This window comes from Euprymna scolopes, chromosome 14 (assembly GCF_053919585.1).
Source record: "Euprymna scolopes isolate OS-2025 chromosome 14, ASM5391958v1, whole genome shotgun sequence".
Lineage (NCBI taxonomy): Eukaryota > Metazoa > Mollusca > Cephalopoda > Sepiida > Sepiolidae > Euprymna > Euprymna scolopes.
Genome location: NC_136495.1, coordinates 32,370,991 through 32,390,692, shown reverse-complemented (window position 1 = coordinate 32,390,692; position 19,702 = coordinate 32,370,991). Strand labels below are relative to the sequence as shown.

The 19,702-nt window shown below is 33.5% G+C and overlaps 1 protein-coding gene across 1 annotated transcript in view; it reads left to right on the top strand.

Annotated features, from left to right (window-relative positions):
- The window catches only part of LOC145292711 (uncharacterized), a 123,730-nt gene that overhangs the window by 85,781 nt on the left and 18,247 nt on the right, over nucleotides 1-19,702 (top strand). Inside the window, exons 12-15 of the mRNA XM_080138748.1 lie at nucleotides 3,451-3,583; nucleotides 7,485-7,603; nucleotides 13,914-14,099; nucleotides 15,658-16,168. Coding sequence (XP_079994874.1) covers nucleotides 3,451-3,583; nucleotides 7,485-7,603; nucleotides 13,914-14,099; nucleotides 15,658-16,168 — 949 coding nt within the window. The remainder of the gene's footprint in view (nucleotides 1-3,450; nucleotides 3,584-7,484; nucleotides 7,604-13,913; nucleotides 14,100-15,657; nucleotides 16,169-19,702) is intronic.

The window sequence follows — 19,702 nt, the reverse complement described above, 5'->3', positions numbered from 1 at the left end:
TCTTTTACATAAATAATTGAGAGAAAAATAAATTTTTTACATAAATAATTAAGAAAAAGTAAATCTTTTACATAAACAATTGAGAGAAAAAGTAAATCTTTTACATAAAAAATTAAGAGAAAAAGTAAATCTTTTACATAAATAATTAAGAGAAAAAGTAAATCTTTTACATAAAAAATTAAGAGAAAGTAAATCTTTTACATAAATAATTAAAAGAAAAAGTAAATCTTTTACATAAATAATTAAGAGAAAGTAAATCTTTTACATAAATAATTAAGAGAAAGTAAATCTTTTAAATAAATAATTAAGAAAAAATAAATTAAAAGAACACAAAAATAGATAATCAATCCAAATATAATTTAAAAGTAGAAATATGAAAATAGGTTGATATATAAAAATTCCATAGCAAACGGAAAACAGTGAAAAAAAAACTTGGAAGTAATATGTGTAGGTCGGTTCAGCTGCATAGTTTCTCAAAGGGAGAATTCAAATGTATTCTCTGTTGTTCATTAAATAATGTTTTTTAATCGTCTGAAGAGGGGCCGTTATTGAGAATAATGCTTGAAATTGTCCGAACGGTCACAAAACGATTGTAACGTATTATGAAAATACATAAATTTTTGTTATCATTCTGACCTTTGTTGTCTTTTGTAAAAATAATATACGAAAGCTTGATTATAAAAACTGGTAATTTTGAAGCTTACAAACTGACTTAAACTTTATTGGTATATGAATGATTACCGAATTTTAATCTATCTGAACATATTAAAATTCTGGGTAAAAAATTATATATATATATATATATATATATATATATATATATATGTAATTACCGTTTTATCTGCTTAGTTACGAATGTTTAGGTTACTGAATCGTATCAATGATTCAATAACTTCATCAGACTGTACAGAAAAGTAAAGTTGATACGATTCGGTAACCGAAATATGTGTAACTGAGCAGATAAAACGGTAATAAAAATATATTTGCTCTGCAATAGTATTGAGCACTCTCTTAAAGTTTTTACTAATTACCATTTTTGCTATATATATATATATATATATATATATATATATGTATATATATATATATATATATATATATATATATATATATATAAATTTACCGACGGGAATTGTTACCATACACTAATGATTTCGTTAGCATAAAACATTAGTCTATGTACATCTAAATTAATAATTATATATATATATATATATATATATATATATATATATATATATATATATATGAGTAAAAGTCGCACACATATATTTATTACTGGCAGGAATTGCTTCACTGCACTGATGATTGCGTAAGCATGAAACACTAGTGTATGTAGGTCTAAATTTATAATTATTATATAAATATAAATATATATATATATATATATATATATGTATATCATTCAAACCTCTGTATATTATTTTTGTTATTTAACACAATAAAAATCCTAGTCTTGGCATTTCTTTATATTAATTTATAAATTATTTGTATATACGCAAAATATTTATTTATTACTTTAAAAGAATAAGAGAATACATACATTAACTAGAAATTTTAGCTCATTTATAATAATATGTTAAAATATCGTGCTTTTACGAAAAAAACATTGAAAACTAGAGATAAAACATTAATGTTATAAAAGTTGCTATGGTAGCCAACAGCCAATCAGAAGAGATTGTCTCTATAAAACGTAAATGGTAAAAAAAAGTTGCTATGGTAACCAACTGCCAATCAGAAAAAAAACTGTCTCACACGTTCTTTACATGTTCTGAGAACTTTTGAACACCAGTAAGTTATTATAACTTTTGTTATAATGAACGAACATTGAAATTTTTTATTCTAAAATATAGCTGAGAAAGTGACCTAGTAACTGTAAAAATTGTTCGGAAATTTGGTCGCAAAATGAGTGAGCGGTGAAGCTCTAAAGCAGTTCTTAATGGGTAAAACCAACACAACTATGTGTTGAAATGATTAATTTTTACAGGCAAAAAGAAAAACACACATATCATATGCTAATACTGCTGCTACTACTACTACTACTACTACTACTACTACTACTAGTAGTAGTAGTAATAATAATAGTACAATTAAATAAATAATGGGAACATGTAACAGATTAGAACCAAAGAATTAAATATTAAGGGATACGTGAATGTTGTGTCATGAAAATCCGATACAAAAAAAGTGAGTCGGTAGTCCTGAGTAGTAAAGAATCTCCACTCTTATATAAAGACACTTTCTGTGTGTGTGTGTGTTGTGTGTGTGTGTTGTGTGTGTGAGTTTCTTCCTCATAGGTTCCGAAACGGCTGAGCCTATCTTTTACAAATTACACACAAAGGTAATTTATATGGCAGTGTTCTTGTTTTGTACATAAATTCAACCGATAAGCATCGAAAATCGAAAAATATGATCTAAATAAATTAGTTATTCTATCTGATAGATAAAAAAAGCAAATTTTTTTTTAAAGGGGAATATTTTACGTTACACCGGTTAAAGGAAATAATAAAATCTCAGCATACAATTCTTCTTAGAAAATTCAGATTTATTATCATCTCGAGGCAGACATTCGACTACAGATCGAATGATCCCAGGTTCAAGCCGGGATGTACCTCATAGTTTTATTTTAATTTTTTTCTTATTATTCTTATTTCTTCGTTTGCATACTTTAATACTAAACATTAATCAGAAGTGACTTTTCCAGAGCATTCATCGTGAAGTTAAACTATCAGCTGACGTCATATTGTAAACAAACGCAGACGTAATTTGATGAACGACATTATTATTATTATTATTATTATTATTATTATTATTATTATATTTTATTTTATTTTATTTCATTTTATTTTATTTTATTCTTCGCGTATTGGTCACTGAAGGGGCAACCCTTCATACCAACAGTTTCTAATCCAGCTCCCATTTCCCACCTCTCGGGAGCTGGTGCCCCCCTTCCCTCCCCCCTTCCCTCCATCTCCACATTAAAAAAAGGCGTTGTGCCTAATTTGCTACGTGGGCAAGCAAATAAATACAAAGACCATATGTGGGGGTAACCCCACATATCAGACCTTGGTCAATGTAGGGGCAACCCTTCATACCAACAGTTACTATCCAGCTCCCATTTCCCACCTCTCGGGAGCTGGTCCCCCTTTTCCCTTCCTCTCTCTCCACATTAAAAAACGGCCTTGTGCCTAATTTGTTCAATTGCAAATAAATGCATACTCTATTTTGTAGAGATTTCATTAGAAATTGCTTCATATTCTAAATGTTTAACAAGCATAAACCTGCTAATCCACCTGATCAAAACGAGGTAATTCAATTAGCGATATATATATATATATATATATATATATATATATATATATATATGTATATATATATATATATATATATATATATATAATACTTTCTACTATTAAATCGAATTTCAAATGGCATTTCTCTTTGTTGCAGCCTGGCACCGATATACCTTCAATCCACAATTTTATGGATTTTGACATGAGTCCGAAAGTTTGGTCACAATTTGACATTTCATCTTGTTTTTCTAAACACGACGAACGAATTCGGTTTACAGTTCGACTAAAAGGTAAATGCCTAATACATATGGATATTTGAAAATAAAAATCTATTTTTGTATTTATAACATTTAGAGTAATCCATTACATACCATAATCTTTCCGTCTTTATCACTCGTCCGAGAATTAAAACCTGTGACCAGGTTTTAATTTTTACCCCGTCCGGATGAATACATTTTTTGTTTTTTTGGTGATTTATGTGAGATCAGAGTTGAAAAATAATTTCCGCTTATCTGAATGACTGATGGTCTTATAACGTCTTCATTGGCCATTGGCAGGTTATATTCCTCCCGCTGGATTGCCACGAATAACAGGGACGTGCAACGAAGTGATGAAAACAGTTTTCGTCCACGATTATGGTTTCTGATGTGGTTTCAAGTGCGGGCCACATCATGCCACTTCACGTTTTCAAAGTCGGCTTGAAAGTCAACACCTACGTGTACCTGGATGTGCTGAAGAGTGTGGTAATCTCCTGGTGCAATCAGGTGGGCGCTGGCAAACCCTGAGTGTGGCAGTGGGATTCGGCGGCGGCCCTCACTTCCAAAGAGACCCAGGCTTAGTTTCAGAAGGAGTGCTATGACTTTGTACACTTCTCTTACTGTCCCTCCTGTCCACCCGACCTGAACTCGCTGGACTACTTTGTTGTGTCATATGTCGAAAACATCACCAACATGACCTCCCGCAATATCAAAGCCAGCCTGATTGCCGCTATCCCCCGAGTATTTGCCGAGCTCCCGTCGGTGCTTGCGGAAAAGACATGCTCTCAGTTCCGAACCCGTATCGAGGTGATGATAGTAACTAAAAGGCAGCTACATTGAATAGATGTCAGCACTATTACATAATCAAGTTATTTGAATTAATTTTTTTAATAAGAGTTTTAAAATAAAGCCGCAGTGACGTTTTCTTTAGGACGACAACTTTATTGTTTCACTCTGTAATATATGTGGATATATTAAAAAAAAATCAGTTATGACTAACTACATATTAAATAAAAGGTGAAACAATTTATCCTGATTGAACGATATAAAATTTAGAAAGTAAATAGATCTAGAATAGAATGCAACACAATACGGAAACCAATAATTATAAATAATAGATTAGAATTCCATAAAAATAATAAAATAAAATAAAAGATTATAAATAGTGTGTAATATGTAATAAAATATAGTAATAAGTAGTAAAACTATACATTTAAAATATAGAATAGGTTTAATTTATACTAAAATTGTCCACAATGACATGGTGCGTATATATAAACGTTAAGTAGAATCAGTTTTGAATCACAGGTTCAATATCCAGTACGGTCGATACTGAAAACACTATTATGATATACTTAAAATTTCTGACGGAACGAGACCAAGCGTGGTTAAATTCCGTGGTTAAATAGCTTATTTGAAATTCCGTACAGATTCCCGAGTTCAGTATAGGGGTTACCGAGACTGACAAAATTCACCTAAAATAGGTCGGAGGTTAAATCAACCGAAACATTCTGAAAATAAAATACAAGATTAGAACAGTAGTCTGAATAATCCAAGTAATATAAGAGTATACCATGAGTAAAACTTGTGGTTACAATAATTTAGGTTATTCATTAATTAGTGCAACAGAGTGCGTATGAACGCGTGGAAAAATATCAGCAGCAGATGTAATATAGTTGGCTTGCGAGGATATTAGCAGCAATAGTTGAAAAAAAGCACATATGCAAATTAGGAAGTGCGTGCGAACTGGCGCGATAAGAAAAGATTAAAAAAAAATAGGACACGATCTGGTCGCGGAGAATAAAAAGTGCGGTTGAAAGAGATAGACGTGTAAAATCGAAGACGAAAAATGGCTGTCTATGACCGGCGTGTAATGGAGAAGAAAGAAAACGCAACCAGGTGAGATGGACGTGTAACCCCGCAATGGCAGCTAGAGACTTTTAAGCTGGTGTCGAGACGAAGTAGTCTCGACGGTAATAACCGACTTGTGTAACAAAAGAAAGAAAAATCGAGTCGGATTTATTGTTTTTGTTTGTTTGTTCCTTTTCGACGGTGTGAGGGTTCCGAGAGATGTTTTAACTGGATCGAACACGATTCGAGCGTAACGGCCACGTTTCTTTAGGAGTTAGAGGTAATTGTCTTTCTCGATGAGTTATCTGACAACACACAGGTAGTTTTTTTTGTGTTCGTGGTTAGAAGGTTCATTTTTCTGGATAAAGTGAAGCAATTTATGTCGAACAAATAAACGCACTTTTTTTTTTTTGCTCACAACGGAAACATTAACTAAAATCTAAATTGTCCCCAACCATATTAGTTGCAAGGTTTCTTGTAACTGCCTAAGCTAATTTCCATCTACCTTACTTAAAACCGTTTCCATTGGTCCACCATATCTTAACCCTGCATTAGTCTCACAGGGTGTTACCCCAGATTTGTTTGTGCTCATAATTCTCATTTGGCAACTTATACCTTTCCTCCCTCACAGTACTCTTCTGACTCAGTGAGCATAGCGCAGTTGTATCTCAGTTTTTTTTTTTTTGCGGGGGGGGGGGGTATGCGTCCCTTTGCCCTTCTTGGGTGTTCAGTCACCCCAGCTGACTAACATAGACATGATTTTATGATTTATATATTTTTGTATTTTTCCAGTGGGAATAAAAATTTGTAGATATAAGCGCATATTATGTATCCTAAGGCTACTCTGTAATATTTAATATGGAATCAATATGTTTTCGTATTTTCTTTATCATCAGTTTTGATGGGATTATTATTTTATTTTCAATTTTATTACTCTTTCAGTCTTGTAACTATGAGCTTAACTAATGTAATATCTTTATTTTTCTTTTGTTTTATAATTCATTTTATTGTATTATTTTATATTAATATCAACAAACTAAAAATGATTCAAACTGTTCAACAGAAACTGTAGATATATCCTGAACCAGCAGGATAACTATATTTTCAAAATAATAACGCTATAAACATTTTTGTATTGGAGTGTATAAACACCTCCTGGGACTAACCGTGTTTGAATCACCAAGTTTCTCCGGTAAGACGCCCCCTTCCTTTTTATAAAATAATTGTACTTATAACCATCTAAGCAAGTATTGCTGAGTACATCCATGGGTCACATTCTCCAAATTGAAAAATAATTATTATCAAACAAATTTTTTATATTAAATAATATTGGTCCAAATTTGTTGCAGAATCCACCACTTCCGTGCTTTTATATACATAAACAACATACTCCTGAAATTATGTAATCAAGTATAGGTACAAAATCGGTTTCGAAATTTAGCGAGAGAACCTTTTTTTTTGTTGTCTCCTTACTTCATCTTTTCCACAGAACAGACGCTGTGAGTCCCTCTTTTGTTCTATCCTTTTTTTCAGGTGCTCAACTGAGCTTCTATATATGGTCCCCCTGTAAAACATTCGCAACAAACACTCGTCTACCTACATCAACTGTCAACAATTTCCCTTACTCTAAACGAAAATTTCAGGAGCTCTGTTCTTTCATAAAGCTACACGTCTGTGGAATGCAATATCCTGGTACTGCTTCCCAGCTGACTATAACATGGTCGTTTTCAAGCCCAAGTTCTTATGGAACCGTCCCCTTAAATAATTAAACACTATTCGAGTTCCACCATTTTGTCTTACCGGTTACCTGACACTCATTAATATCTATCCTTGAGTGACCTTTGAGCCTTGATAAGCAGTGATTCCTATTAAAACACAAAGAAAGAAGTAAGAAACATTTAAAAGACTGTGGCAGCAATTTTCGATATTATGTTAGAATAGCAAATAGCTGTAACTTTGGAACTTTTTATTACTTAGAAAGAAAAGAATGAAAAAATAGTGAACTTTTGTGAGAAGAATCGCTTGCTTCGTCTTTAACCATTGACCTTTGACTCGAATTTATTTTCTTGGTTTTCTTCTGCAGCTAGTAGTGGGGACACATACCTATTGCCATACACGACTGATGATTATGCAGTTCAATATCTCCGAAATGAATTCTCTACATTCAGCAGGATAAATCCAATTCTTCTTACCCAAACGATGGTAATTCATTTTTATCTCTCCCTTCTTTTAATTTCTTCCCTACTCCCCTACTCTCTCTCTCTCTCTCTCTCTCTCTCTCTACACACACACACACACACACACACACACACACACACACACATATCTATATATCTATAAAAACAGAGATGCGTGTGCCACAGACGATTTCTGATTGGTTAATCCAATGATCACATCTCCTAAAAAACTATGGTTCCTACGCTCTTAAATTTACCATAAAATATTATGGCCTTATTTATTGTCCATCTTGGAAGGGTTTATTTTTTTCCTAACTTGCCATTTACAAATTACAAAATTACGAAACTTCCAACCTCCGACACCACGTCCGCCATTCTGGCGCTAGCCGCACACACGTACACACAACACGAAAACAAACGCTGTCCTACCCAGCACACGCGCACACACGCACACACACACACACACGTTCACTACCGTCCTCTTTAAAACACGTTCTTTTGAAGAGACGATTTTTTAAGCTGTTGACACACATGTTTTGAAAATCTAGGAAAAATTAATTTTCCTGAAATTTTTCAATATTTAAAAATAAATTATGCCGGCTGATAAAATTTTAAAACTTTTTTAAAGCTAGAAAGATAAAATTTAAAAATACTTATATTAATATATATATATATATATATATATATATATATATATATATATATATATATATATATATATATATATATATGAAACTAAACAAAAAAAAAACGCGCGTTCACTTGTGGTCTTAAGTTCATTTCGGGTTTGTATTACTGTACACATAGATTCGAAAAAGTTGTCAAAAAACAAATATATAACAAATAAATATTATCAAAGGCAAGATAAGTTACTTTTCTACCAAACTGGATATATTTTTCGTGTTTTTATTCAATGTAACATATTTATTCAGCTCGAAAAACGGGTTTGTATTACTGTACACATAGATTCGAAAAAGTTGTCAAAAAACAAATATATAACAAATAAATGTTATCAAAGGCAAGTTACTTTTCTACCATACTGGATATATTTTTCGTGTTTTTATTCAATTTAACATGTTCATTCAGCTCGAAAACCATACAGTGTTTACCGATGTATTGGAAAATTCAAGATGGCGCCTCACTCCCTCTTTAACACGGTAAGTATGGGAAAAGGTGTTATAAATAAAAAACTAGAAAAATACTATTAAAACCCGCCGAATATATGTCAAGCTATGTCACGGTAACATATATTGAGCGAGTTTTTAACAGTATTTTATCCAGTTTTTTTATTTATAACACCTTTTCCCAAACTTACCGTGTTAAAGAGGGAGTCAGACGCCATCTTGAATTTTCCAATACATCGGTAAACACTGTATGGTTTTCGAGCTGAATAAACATGTTACATTGAATAAAAATACGAAAAATATATCCAGTTTAGTAGAAAAGTAACTTATCTTGCCTTTGATAACATTTATTTGTTATATATTTGTTTTTTGACAACTTTTTCGAATCTATGTGTACAGTAATACAAACCCATTAAAAATATTCATTTTGATTAAAAAATATTCATTTTGATTTAAAAAAAAATATTGTTCATTTCGATTAAAAAACATTCATTTTGATTTAAAAAAAAAATCATTTTGATTAAAAAAATAGTTTAATTTTAATATTTGTTTATTGTCTTAACTCATATCAAATGTTTTGCTTGTGTTCTGCTTCAAATATTCATAATCTTACATGCATGATTTTCATTTAATTATATTAAATAAACTTCAAGTTTACTACAAATCAAATCGTGTTCCTTCACTTTTTTAAAATGTAATTTATAAGTAATTAAAGAACGCATTCTAATCTTTAAAATCTATAATACAACGAAATATTCAATTGCTTATAATACTTAAACAAACAACTTGTGTTTTTTTAATTATTTTTTTATTATTAATATTAGATGAGTTTCAGTATAAATCATCGTGTTCTTTATTTCAATCCAATTTTGAAGTTTTGTAACGCTGTCTGTAAAAATTACTGTTCATTATTGACAGTCTAAGAGTTCCACATATCTTGCTTGTTGGGACCTCGGCGTTGACGTCATTTTTTCAGCTGGCCGGCCATCTTTATAACGAAGGCCACGCCACCATCCCCCCACCAAAAGGGGAAGCCTGGCATTTTCTCACCCGAAAGGGGGGAGCTTGGCAGTTTCTCCCCCCAAAGGAGGGAGCCGGTGTCCCCCCCTAAGGGTGGGGGGCGAAGAGGCCAGGAGGAGGTGACTTTTTTCTTTGGGGGGTGGGGAGAAGCCTCCAGGCACCCTCCTCCCTGAAGGTGGGGTTGGGGATTATCTCTCCCTGAAGGGGGGAGGCCGGCACACAGCATGTAAATCCAGAGGGATGACTTTTTTTGTTACCCCTCGGAGTGGGAAGGGGACCGATCACCCAGGCAACGCTAGTATATATATATATATATATATATATATATATATATATATATATATATATATATATATATCTTTTTATTTCTTTTTATTTATTTATTGGTACTTGTGCATATAACGAACTAGACGTAAATCAGCGTTTCCTCGGCTTTGTCCGGCGCATCACGTCAACAGCTCGGCTTTTGCTGCTGCCTGACGAAACATTACTATCAGCCAATCAAAACGCCGCGCGCTTAGTTTTAACTCGATGCGCGTGCGCACGTCGAGCAGCAGACGAGTATTTCGATATCAATTGGAAGAGTGTTAAAAAGAAAACTACATACAATTCAAGAAACGCTGACAATACCAATAACGGTGAAATGAATCCGACTAACCTAGCGAACCAGCTCCAGACCCCAGAGGCTGTAATAAAGTTTTGCCAGGACAGAAAATTGATGGCAGAAGCTAAGGAGTGCTCCACCTGCAGTCAGAAATGTTTATCTGCAAAGAGAGCAAACCTTACAGGGATACGGCTGGAGATGTCGCAGTGACATATCGCCGTTGGACCTCAATTAAAATTGGCATCTTCTTCGCCAATTCGCGACTGACGATCGTTTGCATTATCAAAGTAATCTACCTATGGGCGTTCGAGATGGTGTCGACAAAGAATTTCCAGCGCGAATGTTGGTTGCGGTCGCGCCACACAATTGTGGACTGGAAGTATTTCCTGCGAGATATATGCCGGGATTACTTTCTCAGGAATCACCGGCAGAGAGGAGGCCCAGGCCATACGGTTGAAATCGACGAGTCTGTCTTCAACCGCCGGAAACACACCGTCGGCAGACGTCTAACACTTGTCTGGGTCTTCAGTGGATACGGCCCCGCCGAAATGGAGGGATTTTGGTTAGCGTACCAAATAGGAATGCGGAAACCCTCTTTCCACTAATAAGAAAATACAATCTGCCGGGAACCACGGTCGTATCAGACTGTTGGATGGGTTACAGCAAAGTGGGAGAAGAGGCGTATCTCCATTTAATTTTGTAGATCCTGTAACACAGGCAACAACAAATCACGTGAAGCAGATGTGGTAGAAAGCAAAACAGCGCAAATAAACGAGAATGCGGACCAACTGACAGCTTTTTGACACATATCAGAGTTTATGTGGAGAAAAACGTTTGGTAGGCAGCCGTTTGTAGTCCATCGTCGAAAGTTACCCGGTTGGTAAGGATCTTCCTATCACATTCGCTATCTCATCTCCATCCACTTTGTCGTCTGATGCTCTCCAAAAGTCTGAGGAAAGTACATCTTCCTGAGAAAATATGTTCCTGGCAATATATATATATATATATATATATATATATATATATATATATATATATATATATATATAATGTAGCAATTTATGAAAATATATGGAAACTATATGTATATATGGAAAAATTAGAAACACTAAGCTTATTTATAATTTTATTTATGAAAGCTCTACTTTGTAGCGAACACTTTTAGTAAATATTAATTTTAAGTTTGTTATCAATATATTCGAACCTAATTACATTATATATATATATATATATATATATATATATATATATATATATATATATATATATAATGTGTGTGTGTATATATATATATATGTATATATATACATATACGTATATATATATGTATATATATGAGAAACCGTCAACACTGAGATGGTCTAGCATATTTATAATTTATATATTTTTTTCATTTTTACATTGTTTGCTAGTCACGTTGTTACAAATAATCGTGTAAAAATAAATCTAATGCTCAGGACGCCTACACGTTTCAAATGGAACCTTTCTTGATAGGGTCCAAAACTAACTCTTCACTTCACTTAACTGGAAGCAGATTCGCATGACTACATTTTAAAAATAAATTGAGCATGGCCATATTGCTCCTTGATGGTTCGATTTTTTTTTTCTCCGTCCAATGAAAAATGCACTGATAAATAACAAGGGGAAAGCGGATCGAATTTTATTTTTCGCTTGCAAATACCAAGTGATGTGTGTTTTTATGATCCTGGTAGGAGGCATAAAATATCACGTTTTATGTGCTATCAATATGTAATCTGTAAACATCGAATAACAAAAGCGATGATCACAGTGTAGTATCTGTTCTGATACTACACTTCACCTTTTCTGCCTCCGGTCAGTGGAGGAGAAATCCTTTATGATTGAGACAATTTTAATTTCTGTTCTTATCCAGAGTAGCCCTTTTTGGGGAGGTGGGTTTTCCCACATTAAAAACCGACCTTGTGTCTAACTCTGCCCTTGTGAGGAGGACAGTAAATAGGAACAAAAGCAATTTACTCCATGGATACTGATACGCGTCTGAGAAGAATCCTTTTTTCATGGAAACTGCTCCAGACAAAGCATAAAGCCACTTGATATACGGAAATAAAAACAACACGGCAACAACGTGTGATTTTAAGTTGATTACAAGTAAATGACTTGAGATTTAATGGTTATATACGTTTATGTCGAAAACACGTCTATGACTATGTAACTATGTGTTAGATATTGGCCTACGTAGACAGACTAGCAGTTGTGGCCAGTGTGATGTATAGAAGTGAGAATCGGGGTCATTGCTTTAGATTAGATATCTGTATATATAATACTTTATTGTAGTCACTTGTGTTCTTACATGTAATGTTTATAACCCGTTGAATTCTCTTACATAACACAACATATCAACATGTGCTTCTGCACTATTCGAACCATTTCTCTATTTTGTTGTAAAACATTAGGTAAACAATCCACCTACAGCATTTGGAGTTAAGATTTTCTAATCTAAAACAATGACCCCGATTTTCAATTTTATATATTACATTGGCCACAACTGCCAGTCTGTTTGCTACGTAGCGGTTACATATGGAAGTGTGTATATATCAGGGAATCAGAACAAAGGATGATAATGACATTTATATTCTGAAAGAGACATTTATAACAGAGATGAGAGAGATAGGAATTTATTATTGAAGGAATGTGTAATGCAGTTCTTTTACATTAGAGAGGAGATACTTCACTTATGATGGAGGTAGGATAGACAATTAATACTTGCAGGATTTTCATTTAAGATGATGATAGACAAAACACATTTACCTTTCAGTTGTAATGACGACACGAAGACAAACAGTTACAAAATATAGATGGTGATTCTTTGTTCATCAGCCGGCTGATTGATGACTCAGGAATTCAAGTTTGTATGGCTACATGGTCCCCTCTTTTCCCCTTCGACTCAAAAGGCATCAGCTTCACTAAGCTACTGCCCGACTCTCGTCTCTAACTGACTCTATCACTCTATCTAACTCCGAACCCTGTCTCAATATATCGAGAATCTCCCTTCTTTATGACGTTAAAGGACTGCTGTTCCATGTGAATAAATTTCACGTGGATTTTACATATGTTTGTCAAAACAAAGCATTCCCAATTTTAATTGTTCAATATCTAACCTATTTTAATCATTATTTATAAACTCGTATTGTCCATTCGTTTAACTGACATATTTAATATCCAGTTATTTCTATAAGAATGAACAATTGATTAAATTCCTAAATTAATTATCTATCTCTGACACAAATAATATTTAACTATTTGCGAGAACATCTCTAGGATTTCAATATATATTATCTTTTAACACTTGCCTACTGGGTTCAATTCTAGCCTTTTCCTAATATCATTTTAAAACTTATCTAGTTTTGCTTTCTTACTTACTGGGGTCTGTCCCTTTTCAAAACATGTTTATGTAGGTCTATTATCTAACATATGTACCTTACCAGGGCATTTCTATAACTAAAACACATTAAGTTTTTATTTCATATTGAGACAGGCTACTCAGAAGAAAGTGTACCTTTTTGACATCATTTTATCATATTTATGTATTTGTTTCTATCTTATGTTAGGTTGACTATGACGTACGTAAAGCTGTTGTTTATCTAATATCAACGTTACTTTCGGGTCCGAAAGAACAGAATCCGAAATTTGGAAGCAAACATTATAAAGTCATGGCGGATCTCGTACAAGATATGAGCAACATTACGAGATTGAAGGAATGGAGTGTTTTGCTACCAATACAACTCGGATCCAATGTGAGTTTATAATACATCATTTAATTTGTTTGTCTATGTGCATTAATTCATACTAGCAGAACCCGTGGAAATTCCACGGTAGTTGAAAACATCATCAAATAAGCAAGCAATAGAATGTTCTTCAATAGAATAATCAATGTAATATTAGTTCTGACCAGACCGTGAATTCATAAAATAAATATTTTTGTAGCTAAATATGGAAAACTGCTTGAGATATATTATTACAAGAAAAATAACTATAGTAAGGAATTACTTTTTTCGAGGGATTATAATTTAATCAAAGTGACTTGATTATTATTGTTGTTGCTATTATTGTTGTTGCTATTACTATTGTTGCTATTGTTATTATTGTTATTGTTGTTGTTGTTATTATTGTTGTTATTATTGTTATAATAATAATAATAATAATAATAATAATAATAATAATAATAATAAAGTTAGAAAATGTTACATGATACGATCGTTAAATTAAAAATAATAAAAAAGACGGGAATATATTTTGAAAAATATACTGTTTTATATTTTAAATTTTTAGCTTTTATTTGTTAAATAAAAGATTGATAATAAAATATATATAATTTAAATTGAAAGGGGAGATCACTCTAATAGAAATACTTTAATCAGTGAATTATTACAAATGGAATAACTTACGTAGACAATATAAACCAAAATATTAATACGGCGTGTTATTAATAACATTATACTTTTGGCATAGTTTCACATGAATTTCGACCGCATTGTTTTTTGCATGCTTTTTTAAAATATAAGTGTAACATTATGATTATTTAATGTTAATTCATTGCTTTCATCGTTGGCAAATATTCATTGCTCTTAATCATATTTTTAATATTATCTTTTCTCTTAGCTAAACATTCTGCTATTGCAGGCCTGTCCTTTTCAGCATACGTCTATGCAACTCAACAAGCATGCAACATTGAACATAGTAATTGTCTGCATTTTTGAGATGAAGTGTTTTCATTGATTGAGATTGTCGGACTGACTTCCTCATCTTGGTTGTTATCGTCACAACGTTTCGGCCGTTTTGCCCTCCGGCCTTCACCAGGTGTTTTGTATCGAACTGGGGAACTGTTTGTTAGGAGTCTCGAACCCAACCCTTTATTATTATTATGGGGGTACCGTGTTCGGATTCCAGCTAGGCTCTGTGACATAGTTGCTGATTCTCTGTTTTGAATGTTACTTTTTACTGCCTTCGTTCAGGATTGCACTCAGCACCTTTGGGTAACTGTAAACTTTGATACAACGTATAGGGCCACTCAGCCATATGTCACTAGGACATGCAAAACAGAGAACCAGCAACTATGTCACAGAGCCTAGCTGGAGTCCGAACACGGTACCCCCGTGATAATAATAAAGGGTTGGGTTCGAGACTCCTAACAAAAGGTTCCCCAGTTCGATACAAAACACCTGATGAAGGCCGGAGGGCAAAACGGCCGAAACGTTGTGACGATAACAACCAAGATGAGGAAGTCAGTCCGACACTCTCAATCAACATTGAACATGTTTACAAAAAATAAACGTTTTATTTTTTAACTTTCAGTTGATGAACTTGCAGCTGACAGCTGACAAAATATGGACATCAATCCTTGACGCAGGAATCGACCGTCTTAATTCAAGTACTACTCCATCGTCTTCAACAAAAACGCCCACAGCACAACACACATCGACGCAGACCTCAGCTACAACGAATACCAACCGTCCATTAACAACTGCGACGAGTTTTACCGCAAATACATTACGAACGTTGAATTACAGCGATAACCAGAAGCGCGAAACAGATAGTCAAACAGAACCCACTGTAAAATTTACTACTGAAAGTAAAACTACTCAACCAACGATTATCAAGACCGAGGAGAGTACCGTTATTCAAACATCTACCTCATCAACAATTTATGTAACGAGTTCGCCATCAAAAGGAGAAATAACGACACCAAGCACTTTCACTTCTGCCGCTTCATCCAAGTTTAAACCGCCTGTTGTTCGAGAGACAACAATCCCAAGTGCCCAAACGCCAGCTGCAATCAATCCATCGAAGAATACCATTCCAAGTCGTAAGTATTGGATAATCTATTCAAATATTAATCTCTTTCTCGACGCTTGCTAATGACATACACAGTTTACTTTTTTCAAATTTAAAAGGATATATAACCGTTATGTGGATTGTTTAAATTATTGATTCGTTATATAATGCGCATGGTCGAAAGAGCGTAAAAATTACAGAAACGGAATGTGGACGAAACAACCAATTATCTTGAACTGAATTAATCGTTTTTATATTTAATTATAATCAATATTTTTATTTGTCTTTCTAAATAAGCTTCACTCTTACACTCCCCGATAACCCCCCGGGAAAAACTAGTTCAGATTATGCTTCCTAAGGACCAATAAACAAACAGCTCGAGCACTGTAAAAGCGATGGGCAAGTGTTTATTTAAATGGACATTTGCTGAGGTTATTTGCGAGCACCGATCCCGTAGAACTGGCGACTATCAACGCGATGGTTGTAGATTCAATCTCCGGTTAACTAATAGTGCTAATCTAGCCCCACTGATGAGTTGTAATACAACGAAACAGTACTGTATGTGGGTGACATATATATATATATATATATATATATATATATATGTGTGTGTGTGTGTGTGTGTTTGTGTGTATGTGTGTGTGGCACAATGACGTAGCCTCTTTTGAGGGAGTTGGGGACTTCTACATTAATGAACCTTGTGTCTAAATTGATCTGCACTTGTGCGGTGCAAATGTGTTAAACAGATGTTTGTGATTTTGAAAATGTTCTGCTATAACTCAAGCCAAGAATGACAGTTTGGTTATAATTGAACCAAGGCAAAACGATATAAGACCATAGAAATTGAAAGGCCAAAGCCGGAGAACGCGTCATCGGGGCATTCGAAAACAAAACAATGTTTAACCTTTATGAATATATCTTCTCTCTTTTTATGTTCCTCTCTCGTTCTCTCTTGCTCACTCTCTCTCTCTTTCTTTCTCTATTTCTCTCATTCACCCCCTTTCTCTCTCTTTCTTCATTGAAAGAGAGAATTGAAATATGAGTGTATTGTTTTAAACAGTTGAAGCTTGCACCCCACACGCGGAGGACATAGTAGTTTGGTGTGTACGCAATGGGTCGACTAAATATGCTTCCTACTTGTTAACTATTAAATAAATTATATATTTTTATAAAAATGCATTTGTTCGCTATTTTTGAACAAGTGTTGGATTTCAGCATGCCATTAATGCGACGACAGAAAGCTGCCTGTAACGACGCAACGAACACACAAGAAGCGACCCATGCCAAACAGTTATAGCCGACGACATATCGACCCGTTTTTTGTTGATGTTTCCATCATTGGATCGTTGGATATCATTTATTCCCCGGGGAGCTGGTTGCGTTCCCAAGATGTTCCTCAACCAAGTTACCCTCCCGGGGAAGCGATAGTGTCATATATATATATATATATATATATATATATATATATATATATATATATATATATATAATATATACATTTTATAACTTATTATATATATATATATATATATATATATATATATATATATATATATATATATATATAGTAAGTTATAAAATGTATATGGCGATTAGCTACACTGAATATTCCGCGTTTCATCCACTCTAGGACTCTTCAGCTTGAAGAGTCCTAGAGTGGATGAAACGCGGAATACTCAATGTAGCTTGATGAAACGCGGAATATTCAGTGTATCTTAATCGCCATATACATTTTATAACTTACTAACTAGCTCTACCTACGTATTGAGCACTTTTGAAGTAAATACTTAAAGTTTACGCATAAATCTATACTTTCGTATATTAATTTTATGTGAGTAAATTAAGTAGTTATATATATATATATATATATATATATATATATATATATATATATATAGGGTGGAACGATAAAATTCTCGCTCTAGAAAAGACGACATGATTCCATTTTCGTTTGATGAAAACCGGTTTTCCTTTTTTTTGTTGCAGATCATCGTCTAGTTGGCAAATTGTGTACAAATCCCAAGAGGAATATATATATATTATTTGTTTTGCATAAGTAGTAATGTATTGCTAGACAGTCATGAGCATGTTTCGGTGCGCTAGTTTTTAGTAACTAGAGCCCTAATCTGATATCATTGTAGCTCTTTTGTTAAAACCAAAAGTATTTATTTAAGCTAACAGGGACGCCCGGCGTAGCCCAGTCGTAAAGTACGCTTAAATATAATATTTTAATTCTTGCAGATTTCCCCTATATTATTATAGAGTTAATATTCTATCGATTTTTATATATTATGAAGTTGCGATTTCAAAAATTAAATTAAAAATTAAAAAAAAAAAGATCCATATGATTGGGTGCACTATCTTGAACCGAAATCGAAACTAAAACTTATGAAAAGAAATATATGTATATATCTATAACTTGAGTTCCTTCAGCTATAATCGAAACCAAAACCGAAACGTATGAAGAATTCTTGGTAAAGTTATTTATTACAAGAAATGGAAGTCCATAACAATTAAACGACAGTCACTCGAATGTAAGCGTGGCAAAAAAAATAAATAAAACACACGCTATCTTATTAATACATAGATAATTAATGGTTTCCATTTTGTGTAAAATTCTATACTCGATGTAATTGTCATCTAACGTATGTGCTGCTTCTTTCAATCATCTTACTCTCCAACGTTCTTCTGTCTATAATTTTTACTTCCGCTCATAAGGGTAGATGGTTTCAATTTCCCCCCTTATATGTGGTCAACCATACCCGACTTTCCAATCTCTCTACGTATTACGGCTTTTAAATATTTTTCTAACCTTACTTTGAAGGATTAGTCGCACTTTTGTACAGTTTTCCACATTTACATGGGATCTCATGTACACAGTTTTTAGTAGTGATTTTTTCCTAGGAGATTTTTTGACTCGTACAAGATGTTTCCGGTTAGTCAAGTCGCCCCTGAATATTATCCTGATGTCATATGGATTACATATACTTTGAAGTTTTTCCGACAAGTCTTTCATGTACGATATACAAAATGTCGTGAGTTATCGGGTGATATCCTTTGAGATTTGGTTCAGATTTCTTGAAGTTGACGTCATGCTCTTTGGCTAATCGTTTCAGTGGTGGGTTTCTTTTAAACTGTCATTCTCCCCTTGATATGTACTTGCTGTTTCTACATATTGCTTTTGCTCGGTGTTGTAGGCAACGGATTATTAATTTTCATATTATATGGATGATGGGAGTTAAAGTTTAGATACTGTTCAGTGAATGTGAAATTTTCATGTACCGATGACATAAAATCCTGACCGATGATTTATTAAGTTCTTTTTCCATCGTGAACTATAGAGATAGACGAATAGAATTCACATGGTCTAGTAATGTTTAAGCATCTTCCTGATAGGGCTAGAGTATGAATGTGTCTTCCACATATCGCAGCCACATTGTTGACTTTAATGATGTTATTCTAACGCCATTTTTTTTTCAAAGTATTACATATATACATTGGTTAATATTAGGGGCAATGGTGATCCAATCGCCAGACCTTCTTTCTGCCGATATATATCAGATCT